The sequence below is a fragment of the Etheostoma spectabile genome, chromosome 7, assembly GCF_008692095.1.
Source record: "Etheostoma spectabile isolate EspeVRDwgs_2016 chromosome 7, UIUC_Espe_1.0, whole genome shotgun sequence".
NCBI classification, from domain to species: domain Eukaryota; kingdom Metazoa; phylum Chordata; class Actinopteri; order Perciformes; family Percidae; genus Etheostoma; species Etheostoma spectabile.
The window spans coordinates 18,874,656-18,888,155 of record NC_045739.1 but is presented as its reverse complement, the minus strand read 5'-3'; the positions used below and the strand labels follow the sequence as shown (position 1 = coordinate 18,888,155).

General features: G+C 40.1%; 2 protein-coding genes across 14 annotated transcripts in view; one reads left to right on the top strand and one right to left on the bottom strand.

Moving 5' to 3' along the window:
* sike1 (suppressor of IKBKE 1) overlaps positions 1-1,270 on the bottom strand; it is a 4,405-nt gene extending 3,135 nt beyond the window's left edge. The window contains exons 1-2 of the mRNA XM_032520138.1: positions 807-1,270; positions 3-108 (exon numbers count right to left, since the gene is read on the bottom strand). Of these exons, the coding sequence (XP_032376029.1) occupies positions 3-108; positions 807-965 (265 nt within the window). The 5' untranslated portion in view covers positions 966-1,270. The remainder of the gene's footprint in view (positions 1-2; positions 109-806) is intronic.
* A 1,492-nt stretch (positions 1,271-2,762) lies between these two features.
* csde1 (cold shock domain containing E1, RNA-binding) overlaps positions 2,763-13,500 on the top strand; it is a 16,795-nt gene continuing 6,057 nt past the window's right edge. For 8 of the 13 annotated variants that reach the window (XM_032520131.1, XM_032520128.1, XM_032520129.1 and 5 more), the window contains exons 1-10: positions 2,763-2,924; positions 5,602-6,306; positions 7,317-7,565; positions 9,322-9,510; positions 10,106-10,304; positions 10,448-10,614; positions 11,118-11,204; positions 11,704-11,801; positions 11,889-11,970; positions 12,971-13,099. In XM_032520131.1, coding sequence (XP_032376022.1) covers positions 7,440-7,565; positions 9,322-9,510; positions 10,106-10,304; positions 10,448-10,614; positions 11,118-11,204; positions 11,704-11,801; positions 11,889-11,970; positions 12,971-13,099 — 1,077 coding nt within the window. In that variant the 5' untranslated portion in view covers positions 2,763-2,924; positions 5,602-6,306; positions 7,317-7,439. The remainder of the gene's footprint in view (positions 2,925-5,601; positions 6,307-7,316; positions 7,566-9,321; positions 9,511-10,105; positions 10,305-10,447; positions 10,615-11,117; positions 11,205-11,703; positions 11,802-11,888; positions 11,971-12,970; positions 13,100-13,500) is intronic. The other 5 variants (XM_032520132.1, XM_032520130.1, XM_032520133.1 and 2 more) reach the window with 4 other exon arrangements.

Below are 13,500 nucleotides of genomic sequence, written 5' to 3'. Positions count from 1 at the left end.
ACCTTTATTCTCCTGCTGTAGTTCTTTGATTTGGGTGTTTTCCTGATTCAGAAGGACATGAGGCTTGTATTTTGTCAGCTCCTGAAATCCTGAAGTGTCTTCTGTTTGCTGAGAGAAGAGAGCAGTATAGGGCAGTGGAGAGAAATGATAAGGAATAGAAAGATGTGTTGCTCCATTTAATATTAAATCAACCATGATGACATAGGGCAATTATGTAAACTTCAAAAACACACGGAAACACACCTCACTAATAAGGTATAATATAATAGATCAAAGATAGTTTCAAGGTACAAGTTATTACGAAAAGTTTCAATATTAGCATTAAAAGGTAAAGTTCTACTAAAATATGATTCAGCTCCATAGGAATAGGAGGAAGAAAGGAAGTTTAACTGGTTGGCCAACAGTTTATTCTTTGTGTTTGTTAAAGAAAAAAAACACATGAACAAAATAACAAAAAAAAGGGGAAGAAGAGGAGGGGGATGTAATAATAATAATAATAATAATAATAATAATAATAATGTCTATTTTATTAAAAACCTATCATGCAAACTCCATTCAACAATAAAGGAGTTTTAATATTGTTGTGGTTATCCCAAACATACACAGATGCAAAATGTTTGAGCTTATCATTTTTGAAAACTTTAAGGATGTCTAGATAAACTGAGCACAGAAGTAACCCAATAAGCAGCACTTCATTTCATCATAACCGAACAAAGCCCTGTCGTACCACTTCAGTGTGTATGCCATTGAGTAGCGCAGCACTTGAATGACATGTCTTTGTAACCGGTTGAGATACCTGTCCTTACCTTTTCTGGAAGGGCATTTCCCACCTCTCTCATGCTCTGCACTCTCTGGCTGAGGGCCCCGGACTGCTCTATCAGTCCCTCGGCGGCCGTGTCGTGCTCTTTCAGCCTCTCGAGAAGGGTCCGGGCATCGCCCAACACTTTTTCCAAAGTGCAGGCCATTCTAGAAACTGACAACTCCTGTATCTAACGTAGACGAGCTAACTTCACTCTAACGTCAACGTTGCCAGCTAGCTATATTGAAATACCTCGCAGTGTTAGCTTACATTGGCTATCTAGCCTTGGTTAGCCGAAACAGCTGCAACGCCTTTATGGCAACGTATACAAACTATTGCGGGCCTTCGCCTTCGGAGGTATTTGTCGGTACACAGCGTAAGTACAGTAGAGTTACATGGAAATGAATAATTGGTCTCTCTGTTTTGTTGTCAAGTGTACCGTTTCCGTGTGAGACTAAACAACAACGTCACTTCCGTCAGATTCAACATTGAGTACTATTTGATTATCATTATTATTTCTATTCGCCTTCATTTTTTTTTTACATTTTTTTAATACAATTTAAGTTATCCTTTCTATCCTGTGCCTTGTATGTATATTGAGAGATGTTAACGTCATGTTTTCCATGCCTTTATATTGTAAATGAAATTTCTCATAAAAAACGTCACTTCGGCATTTTCTTCTTCTATGTATATACACGACTCGCAAAGCAAAATCGAGGTAGATACCGCCATCTATTGGAGAGTTTAGAGGGACGTTTGATAGAAGCAACTTTAAGAATGATTTACCAAATAATTGGTAATTGAAAACATGAACTAAAAAAAACGAACAGAAACCCTGGTGAGAGTAAGAGTCCTTCCTGGAGAGGATTAGTCCCGCATTGCCAGACCTATCTCCACAGCGAGGTGTCAGTGATTAAAGAACTTCAAGGACATGAAATGTCAGTTTTTTTTTGTTGTTGTTGCAGTTTTATAAAACTTTACTTTTTATGTTGTTTGGAGATTTATTAAATTCAGTTTATGTCAAACATAGAACTGAAGATACACCAGAATTGCATTCATAGAACTGTATAAAAATAAAGTGCATAACACTTACAATAAACTTGCCTCAGGCTTCAACAAAGAAAACCTGGCTGTACACAGTTTTCACATGATAGGAGACAGAACAGAATTAAACTAAAATATACTTTTATTTCTTACGGCAACAAGTACTTTACAGTGAGTTCAATATGTTTCTACTTCTAAACTGGCCTCAACATTTTAACAAAGTTCACAGTTGCCATGTGTGTTTAAAGTTTACATCGTTTACCAAATTTAAAAGCAACATTTGGCAGAACAGGCAGGAAAATGACACTACTTTGATCCAATGGAAATCAATTTTGTCAGATTGACAGCACTCTAGCCCAATGGAATTGGGGGCACCGATATGGAGCTAGATTTGCTTCTTTATTACATGCAAGAAAATAGATGATCTGAGAGAAAGAAAAAAAACTGTTTGAGAGAAAAAGTTATCACACTGATAGCAAAATAGCATTTTATGAGAGAGAAAAAACTATTTGAGAGTAAATGTTTTCATACCGATAGCAAAAATACTAATCTTTGAGAATAAAAAAAGTTTAAATATAAATTTAAAACTTTTGAATTTATTTCTGAGAAAAGAAATCTTTACTTTTTTAAACTCTCAAATATATATTTGTTTGCTATCCGTGTAAAAAAGAATTCTCTCAAAAAAAGTATTCCTCTTAAAATGTTTTTCTTGGCCTCAGAAACTCCACTACAGGAAGAGAAAAGTTACCATCAAGGGATTAAACCCGGGACACGCGTTAAATTCAATTGTGTAGAACTAGTGAATGACATGATGCTTCTGGTGCCTATATTTCCAGTAACATGGCTCGTATATATCTGCGTTCTACCCCAGTCCCCCATGGATCATTGCTAGACCACAACGGTAATCAGCAGCTACGCGGCAGTGGCATGGCTGTATCCATGGGCAGTGGCCACTCTCTATCCTTTAGGCTCTTTGGAAGTGCTAACGTTGTCAAATATCGCGGTAGCTGCCTCCCTAATCACTACGTAATGTGCCGTGCTGCTTCTAGCGGCGCTGGTGACAGTGCTGAAAGCTGTTGGGGTGAGTTTTATTAATGTTCCTGTTTTATAAAACAATACAAACATTTGTTTTAAATGTGTCAGTAAGTGGTATATATTTTTATCCAGTGGGTCTTTGGAATCAAACGGGTTATCCAGCACTTAGCTAGTCATACGCAGATCCGGGCCTGGGTGGGGGCTGCCGTGTTTTTCCTCACCATAAATCACCACACACAAGGACCAAGCAGTCTAGCAGCATGCTAGCTAAAGTTTACCGAGCCGCTATCAACGTTAGCCACTTAGCATTGTGAACGACCTAGCGACATAGTTAACGATACACATAAACACTTCTGCATTCATAAAATGTATAACTTTACCAAAGAGACCGCACTAATGTGGAATGGCTGTGGTAAAAATTAGTGACAGACGCGGTAACGTTAATTGTTTAGAATTGAATAACTTCGCTAGCGAGCTAGCTCCGCCCCGGCTCGTAACGTTAGCTAGCTAGCGGTCCGTTTGTCATAGCTTCTTTGTTGTCCCGTCCTCGTGTCGTTAGCTCGATAACATTACCTTCCTGTTTTGTTTGTGTATGTAACGTTAAATATTTAACTCTATTAAAATAATTAAATATTTATTTTGAACCAGATTATCCAATTATAAGTGTGCATTGCCTGATTAATCTCTAGCTAATGGCTAAGGTCCAGTCTCTCACATCCATTCCAAACTCATCTATCTGTCCGTTTAATCAAATGTCTACACATATCCGGTGTCGGAGGCCAGTGCTCGGTGCTAACGTTACCCAGTTCTATAAATATGATTTTGTTAACATACAATAATTACTCGTTTATAACACGAGTGCCGAATTTGTTGCGATACCCAGTTGTTTTGTCACAAGCATCAAATCCTGTTCTGTAAAATAAACTACAAAACATTAAAAATGCGTCTTTTTGGATGGCGCTTGGTAAGGTTGTCCGTTACGTTGCAGCAATAACGGTGTGATCTTACTTTTTTCTAAATCTCTGATCAGACTAGCCTCATACTTGTGATAACAGCCAAGTAACCAGTGCTAACTTTCAGCTAACGTTGGTGTGTGGCGTAACGTAAATGACCCTGCCGCAGTGATTTCATTTATCTTACATTTAAAATAGGAATCGCCCGTGGGTATTGGCTGTCTACGACTTGAGCTTTAGCGAGATGCTAACCCGTCTGGTTGTTTGTCCACACAAGGTCATTAAGACGTTGCGATGTATACTTGACTGTTACTGTGTGCGGAAGTCTGACTAGCAAGCAGTAAACTAGCGAAACATGACCCATCTTTGATTGTTTAGGCACACATTCAAGAGTTTGAGATGTGTTGAACATTAGCTAGCTTAGATGTGACGTTTTCGATAGCCCTGAATGCCGCAACGTGTTGGATCAGGCCATATTGGCAGTTCCAGCGGAGAATGGCGGATTGCTTGGAAGTCACATGGTTGGTGCTGTCAGGGCGGTTGTTGTTCAGGCCCAGACCAGGGTAACACCTTCGTGCCTGATGCGTTATCGCGGGTTTAACGGTAACCATTCTGTCGTAACTGGGTCAGTCTGTATGTTTTTAGTATTTCTTGTTTAATGATTACCGAGATAAAATGTAGTCTTATAACGTTACTCATAAAGTGCTGAAACGGCCAATCGGTGCTGGTGGTCTAGTGGGTGGACTGTTTTTTTTTTTTGTTTTTTTTTCCTCTCTCTCTTTCTGCGTCACTAAAAGCTGAAAAGGGGGAACAAATAGCTCATCTCTCCCAAGGTTGTTTTCACTGACGAGTTGTCCCTGTCCATTGCTCATAACCTTTAACCCACTTAACCAATCCATCTTGTGGTAACTTGACTTAGTACTAGTATTAATCCAAGCCTTACAAATGTAAACAAAGAACTGCTTGTTATTTAACCTGGGCTTGATGTTTGGATATCAAGAGACTCCTCCAAAAAAAGCCCCTTCTCTACTGCTAAAGTCGCATTTAAGCACTTTTAAACAACATATATATTTTAACTTACTGAGAAGTAGTAGGATGAAAGACATTGCAACACAGCCACAGCAGAATAGATCATATGTCCCTGGTTGGCTAACCCAGCTTGTTTTCAAAGCAGTGTATTTAGGTCAGCAACACTCTGCCCTAAACCACCTATGGAGATCACTTTCTGAGTTTCAAACTAAATGTAGCTAAATTCATGCACATGGTACACACATCTCAGCTGAACATATACAATAAGTGAACTAAACTGTTGTGAGATAAAATTACAAAATGGAGGGCCCTCGTCAGAAATGGTGCCATAAATATCACGGCCTGAGTTGAAGGTATGCACAAAGACTTGTTGATCCACAGCTCTTGCTTGCTAGTCAGATGCATGGTGTTGTGGGCTGTAGCCAGAGGCATCTCAGGAAGAAAAACTTTCATATAGACAAATTTTGATATGCATATAAACATACTTTAGTTGGGGGGGGCAAAGCATTTAGTCTTCTCGAGAAACTTCAAGCCTTTGGTACTTATTGCTGCCATTGTTTTTATTTTATTATCAGTTGACTGTGAAATAAAATATTTCTGCCACTTGGGTCCCTTGGGCCTTTTGTGTTAACTCTAAAAGTTTGATCTGTAAAGATGTTCTTAATCAATATAAAGTGAAGTCAAAGTTATCAGTTCCGCTCCGCTAACCAAATGTTGTTGTGTTGTTTTTTTTCTCAACAGTATGAACTGAAACGGAACAGAATTTTTGTACCATCCGCAACTGCTTCAAGTTCAGGTCATAACAAAGGAACTGAAGATAAACCTCCCAAAACAAGCAAAGTTGCAACACTGAAGACACATAGAAAAAACAGATCACTTCAACGTTCTAAAACACAAGAAGTAACCAAATCCTTAAATGACCAAAGAAGACGCACATCAGCCCAATTGAAACACAGAAGAGAAGCAATCCTACGCCCAAGCATATTCTGAGAAGACTAACTGATCTGAAACCAGAAGTCTGTGCCTACTCAACAGCTTTGACAAAGCACACGTCCCAACGCTGCTCCTAGCCCTCCTCATCCTCACCACACCACCGACTCACCACCGGGGTGTGGAGTGGGCTGCTATCTGCTAGTTTTATTTCCCCCCATAGTTCCCCCCCCCCCCCCCCCCATTTTTCCCTTTCTCTACTCCTACCACTGATTTCATTGCAATCTTTTTTTTTTTCTTCTAAGCAGTGTTATTGCACCTGCGTTTGCCTTTTTTGCGCTAGATTATTCTGCCTTTTTTGCTTCATACAACCATCTAGAACTTGTGCCAGAAACTTGTAACAAGTGTGTGTTTGTGTGTGTGTGCGTGTGTTAAACTGTGTGCGTGATAAGATCTGCAGGAACTGCATAGTCATCAAGATCCTGAGAATTACAAGATTCAAGACAACAAATAAAGGTGGGTCTCAGTTGGTAATTCCTTGATAACAAGAACTGTCATGCTAGTAACTACTGCACTTTTTAATTGTTTAGTCACTTATGATTTCTATTGTTTTGAATGACCCACCCCCATAAGCTGATTATCTTTCACTGTATGCGGTTTAAAAGTTCTGATGACAAATTTGATGCTGCAACTTGGGTGGAATTCAGACACTGTAATTGGTAAATTCCCAGTTTGTACACACAACCCTAGTGTACAGATGTTCAAACATAGATTGCGCAACACTCGAGTCTGATGTAGTTTGTCCAGCTGCTCTGATTTTAGGCTGCAATGTGTTTTGTTTACTTTTTTCTCACTGAACACACAACAGTGCATTTGTCCTCTTTTGTTAAAGTTGGATGTTTAAACAAACTCATTTCCTACTGCTTTATTGAAACCCTCTGGATTTGTGGCCTCAACAATTAAAGTGTGGGGTTCTCAATTTTTTAATGGCAACATCTTTAGTGATAGTTTCTTTGCAGCCACTGTCTTCATTGATTAACACATCTTTTAGAGATTGAAATACATGTTAAAGCAGCTGCTGCAGTGCTTGGTTTTGAAATGAACCTTGTAAATTCATTCCTCTTTGCACATGGCTACACATTCCTAATGTGGAATGAGTGTGAGAAGTGATGAGGAGTAGAAAGTTTGATTTGATCATGTCTGACATCTACATTGCCATTTGCTAAAGATAACTCTTCTTAAAAACCAAAGCCTGCTGAAGTGACCCCCCCCCCACCTGCAAACCGCTAAACTGGTTATTCAATTTAGTTTGAGAAGGATTTGATTTCCCTCCCACACCCACCCCGCACATGTTTTTTCCCCTTTTCTGTCGTTTTTTTTTTTTTTAAAGTAATGGATTTTTGCCTTTTCAACACTCCCTGGGTATGAAACGCCCACAGCTACTTTCCTTTTGTCTGTGACACTTGGCACACTGGCTGACCTATCTGCCTTACCCATTATGTTTGTTCCTCTCTTCACCCTTGCAGACATCCAGCGGTCTATCATTGGGTGGTTACAAAAAATAGAACATATCATTCAAGCAAAAAAATTAACAAGTAATCAAGTTCAGCAAGTGCTCGAGCAAGTTTGGTCCGAGTTTATGGGAAAATATGGGCAGCCCCTGGAAAGGCTTTGTTGAGTTTACCTTGCCTGCGTCGCCACCCACCGCGTTTGTTAGCGCTGACCTGAGCAGCACCTCCCCTGTCGGACTCAGCCTGTCGCCATATGGCCGATCTGTAAGTTCTACCTTCCCACCTCTTTTCTACGTGCCCCCACACCATCGAACACCCATCCACCCACCTTGCCCTGCATCTTTCTGCTGTGAATGGCCTAACCTCTTTTCATCCTTTTTGGGCTCCCGAGACTTGCCTCTACTCAGTTATATTATTGCAGGGTGGGGGGTGTTCTGCGAATTTGACCTTCAGAAATGTGGTTTGCTTTGCACAAGTCCTGAATAGCTTTTTTTCTAATTTTTACTTTGAGTAACTACATTACTTTAAACTTCCTCAAATAAATGCAACATGAATTCAAGCTAAACTGCATACCAGTTGATCCCCTTATGTAGTTAAAAACTAAAATAAATGAAATGGATAGTATTCAAAGTACTTACCCATCAGCAATGATCCAAAGTTCTTTGTTGTCCCTCAGACAAATCGCTTTTCACAATGTTTGTTTGAGAGTAATCACTGCACTGGTAACCAAACCAAATGCAGAGGCATGTAGCCTGTAAATGCAGGTCTTTAATACAGTATACTGTGTTCAAGAACATTTGAAGTGTAAAATACCTCCGTATATGTCGCCTGTTAAGAGGAGCTCATTGTGGTAGGGCCTAACCGAAGAGGCTGTTCTGGGACTTCCCTCATAACCCATAATCCATCACCAACTCTCTATCTACTATAGGTGCACCGCTATTTGACATGTCTTTTGCATTTCCTGATTCACCATCTTCTGTAGTTTATTTTTTTACTTGACTTTGAGTAACATTCGTGACACTCCACTGAAACCATTTCACTAGAGCCCGACCGATAAACGATTTTTAAGGCTGATAGGATTTATAAATATTTGGTTATTTAAAAATCTGATATTCCGATGTATTGGCCAGTATATGTAAATATGAAAAAAAATCCAGAAATGCCTAACAAAACCGATTTCCCTAATATTAGTTATTTGTATTTGAGTTCTCACTAAAAATATAGTTGTTTTTTTTTACTGTCACAACCAAAAAGAGGAACATCAAAATATAAAGTTCTGATGAATAAAATGTGTTAAGATATAAAACTTAATCCTTTTGAACAAAAACACACTAAAATCAGTGTTGCCAACAGGGACCTTGTAGAGTGCCCTCTGGTGGACGAACTATGCTATACTATCATTTATTTGTCATAAATGCTTATCGGCCATTATAAATACCAATAAATCGGGAAATGCCCAATATTGGCCAATAATATTGGCCCGCCGATATATCGGTCGGGCTCTACACTTCACCTTAACTGGCTGTGCAATGAGGTTGGTTATTCTTTTTAGTTTAGCCTGCCTTCTCTGTAGAGCCATCCTACAACCACTGATTAGTGCCGTAATGAGAGGTTGTCATGGTAGCAGATCCATTGATACCGAGTGGTCTTATAGTTTTCTGATGGCTTGTTTTTTTTTGTTGGCAGAATTCAAGTAGTGGTGGTTAAAACGGCTAAAATATATTAAAATGGTAATGGATAAGTCTTTGCATACAAGGACATGGATATTGTCTATTGCTGTGATGTTGTGAAATGTTTACAGTGTTGGCCCATGCAATTCTTGGGAGGCCTAACAAGTAATGTCTGAAATAATGGCAGATTAGTGAGATCAAGTAGAAGATAAAGAATATTATACCGTAATGCTGGATGACAACTGGTTTTGCGTAATAACTAAACTAGAATTCCCTGGATTTGGGCAATTTGAAAAATATTTAAACGCTATGACTGGCCTCTTTTCAAAGCTGTTGCCTCCTCCCAACAGCATATCCAAGTCCATTTCCCAGGGTCAGAAATGGAAAGAGGCTCCTCTGAACCTCCAGTGGCTCGCAACACTGGCTCGGCCCCATCTACCTCTACTGGTCCCATGCCTATCCCCCGCTCCTCCTCCGTCTCTTGCCATCCCCACCCAGGAAGTAAAAAACACAAGCGGACTCCCTTGTATCAGAGATCAGTAAGAGGGCGTGTTCGGTGGTCCCCACACTGACTTAACAGCCCTGTGAGCTGCTGTTGTATCATGTTGACTTTTGCTAACAGCATGGTTTGTAGTTGCGTGAAAAATGAGTTTAACCATGTGTAGTGGCATATTTTGCTAAGTGCGTTTTTGTTGGTTGGTTGTAAGGTAGAGAGAGGTGAACAGATTTTGAACGTTTGCATGGAGTTTTGGCAGTGCTTAGTTAATATGTGACTAAAATCACTTGACAATCGGTACATTTTAACTTGTAGTGCATGCCACTTGTAAGTGGACCAGGAAGCACCATACAGTGTACGGTTTATGAATTTCCGTTGGTATGACTTATCCTGAAATTCTATCTTGTCCTTTTTATCAATGTGTGTTGCTGGGTAGATAACTCCAGAAGACTGATGTAGCTTTACTATTGCACCTCTCCCCAACTCCTCCTGAAATTTGCTCTACCTGCATGTTTTGAAGTGGTTTTGTTTTTAAGGTTGGCATCAAACACCACATAGACTGTGACCTACATTTTTGCCTGCTTCATGTTGATCCACTACTGAATGCATTTTAAAAACTTGCTTCTCCTCTTCCCTAGATGAGTTTTGACCCAGGCATGCTCCATAACAATGGACATACTGCATACGCCAACGGCACAGGGCCTGGCATAAGAGAGACTGGTGTGGTGGAGAAGCTTCTGACTTCCTACGGGTTCATTCAGTGCTCCGAACGTCAGGCTCGTCTCTTCTTCCATTGCTCCCAGTACAATGGCAACCTGCAGGAGCTTAAAATAGGAGGTGAGATGCCTTGGACTTGTGTATTACTCATAAATACTTAATGCGTAGAACTTATCTTCTCAAAGACGAACAAGTTAAATCACTAAAACTTAAGATGTTCCTGATGCAAGTGTTTTGCTTTTCTTCTGCTTCTCTCTCCTCAGATGATGTAGAGTTTGAGGTATCCTCTGACAGGCGCACTGGCAAGCCCATAGCAGTGAAGCTGCTAAAGATAAAGCCAGAGGTGCTGCCAGAGGAGCGCATCTCGGGCCAGGTGGGGCCAGACCTGCACGCCTATCCCTTTACTGTGCTGCATGGTTATATTCATCCAGTTAAGGAACACATTTTATTTTTGGTTCTGTTGTTTGTCAATGTAACATTTGTATGGCCCTTTGTGTTTTTTTTGGGCAGGGGATGTTATTGTAAGTAAATTGTTGAATTTGGTCCCCTCAAATCTTAACTCAAAGGACATAAATACATTTGAATTTCTGATTTGGCTTGTTGTGCTGACATGCATGTGTGCTTGAGGTACTCAATGTTGATAGAACAAATATGGTCAAGTGATCAATGTAATTTCTCTGAATGGTCACAGCAGCTAGTGTTGGTCAGCCTGTCAAAGTAAAACAAATCTTATGTTTGTAAAGAGTCAATAATGCACATTATGTGGGACACTTGATATACTTGTTACTGTGACATTTGAAATTCAACCATTTCATCCATCACATGTCCAGAAATATTTTGGTTGGGCAATGTAATTATAATTGTTATTCAACCTATGATTAGCAAAGCAGTGTGCTAATGGCCTTCTATCTGTCTTTCCCTGCTTTTCTGCAGGTTGTCTCTGCAATCCCAGTGCACTTGGATGGAAAGTCTGCTCCCGGCCAGGTGCCCACTGGCAGTGTTTGTTATGAAAGAAATGGGGTAAGTGGCATAGATTACAGCAGTGGTTCCCAAACCTTTTCTTCAAGACTCACCTTTTGGAAGATACAAATATTTTCAAGATTGACAGTTGGCTTATTTACTTGCGGTTGTCTTGTTTGGTCTAGCTTTGTTGTCTGCATTTTGTTTGCCTGGCAGTCCTTTCACAAACTTGTCCATGCTTTGCTAACGGTTCAGCAGAAGAATTCTTTCTTTCTTTCTTTCTTTCTTTCTTTGGCATTGCCATGCCCACTTTTTGGTTGGTTTAAGACATTAATTTGTACAGCAACGAAAGACGACTCTAAAACGGCATTGCATTCCTGTAGTGCATTGTCTGAATGATAACAGCAGCCACAAGAACACTGTTGAATTCTCTGGGCAGATATGGCCAGCATCTTGCCATCAAAAAATATGAAAAATTGACATCAAGGAAAAATGTGTTTCTTGATTTGTGAAATTGTTTTGGGGTTAATAGGTGTGTCCAAACACTGACTTTTCACAGGAAGTGTTTTACCTTACCTACACTCCCGATGATGTGGAGGGGAATATCCACCTGGACACAGGCGACAAAGTCAGCTTTTATATGGAAACCAACAAGCAGTGAGTCTTTACACCACCATGTCAGTATTGTCTTAATAGTTTCCAACTTGCACTAAATTTTTATATTTAACCCTTTCTGTCTTTCAGTACTGGTGCAGTCAGTGCTCGTAATATTCAACTTGTGAAGAAAAAGCAAATGAGGTGCCAGGGTGTGGTGTGTGCTACAAAGGTAAGCGCCATGAATATCATTAGTCATTACATGGCTTTGTTGAATACCGTATTTTAATTGGTCAATCCAAGCGTTCTACATACAGGAGACGGTTGGCAATAGTGCTAATTGCTGCCACTCTGCACGGTGTACTACCTGGCTCGGACTACTTTGGGAGATGTGTGCTCATACCTCTGATTAAGAAATCACAAAGGGGTGGAGGAAATGGGTAGCATAACTGGTAAGGGAACGCTAATATTGCAACCAGAGCAAATGTTTGCTCACAATCACCGGGCCGACCGGACGTCTGCAGAATTGTCAACCATCCCGACCGGGGACACCGGCGAAATTGGCGGGTAACTTCAATAGGAGCACAAATCACCCTGCACCCGGCAGTATGCAGAGCATAGCGGCGGCAAGTCGCTGGTGGTTAGCCAGCCAGTGAGACATAAATATAATAAATATATGTTGGGTAGTCTAGCATTGCCAGACCTCCACAGCGCTGTTGAGTAGGGTCTTACTACACCATACATAAATTTTTCTAGGATAACAGAAAAAACGTTTTTTTTGCATTTCTTTTCATCCAATCCCACCAGTCATGGTAAGCGCTAAACTCCGTATGCGGTGATGGTGGATCTGCAAAATAGTCTTGGGAAGGAATTGTTTTGGTGAACATTTGCACCCCGCAAAAGAAAATGCAACAAAATATTAAATGAAGAAGAATGTCAGGCAATTATTCCACTTCATGGAAGTGTACGTACAATGAGCCAGACCAGATGTTTTGGTAGCCCAGTATCATATCTATATCTATATTGACTAAAATGCATGTCAAATTTAATCTTTGATTGTAAGTAATCTTTGCCTCAACGTCAAATCATTTATTTATTTATTTATGTATGTATGTATGTATGTATGTATGTATTTGCCCCATAAAGAAACCCTCTGAACTCTTGAGGCAGGAGCTCCCATTTTGAATGGTAGGTTGATGTACCGGTCATGTTGAACCATGGGTGTCTTTCAGGAGGCCTTTGGATTCATTGAGAGAGCAGATGTGGTGAAGGAGATCTTCTTTCACTACAGCGAGTTCAAGGGTGATCTGGAGGCTCTACAGGCTGGAGATGATGTTGAGTTCACCATTAAAGACCGGAATGTAGGTGTTAAGTATTTCAACTTTGGATAGCTATTGACCAACTTTGACACCTAACTCTTTAATGACCCGCCTGACTGTGTGTATATACACTACCGGTCAAAAGTTTGGGGTCACTTAGAAAATTCCATTGCATTTCTTTTTATAGACAGCTCACATCAGATGTATTGCTTTTTTTTTTAACCAGTGCTGCTGTTTTCAGATTACATTATGTGCTTACATAACTGCAAAAGGGTTCTCTTATGTTTTTCTTAGTAATTTTGAAATGTCAGATTAGTGAACAGAATGTGCCTTTTGGAACATTGGATGAATGGTTGCTGATATTGGACAATGTAGATATTGCATTAAATATCAGCCACCCACTCAGTTAAGCTAATAGTCGGTCTATAATGGCGTGGTATGGA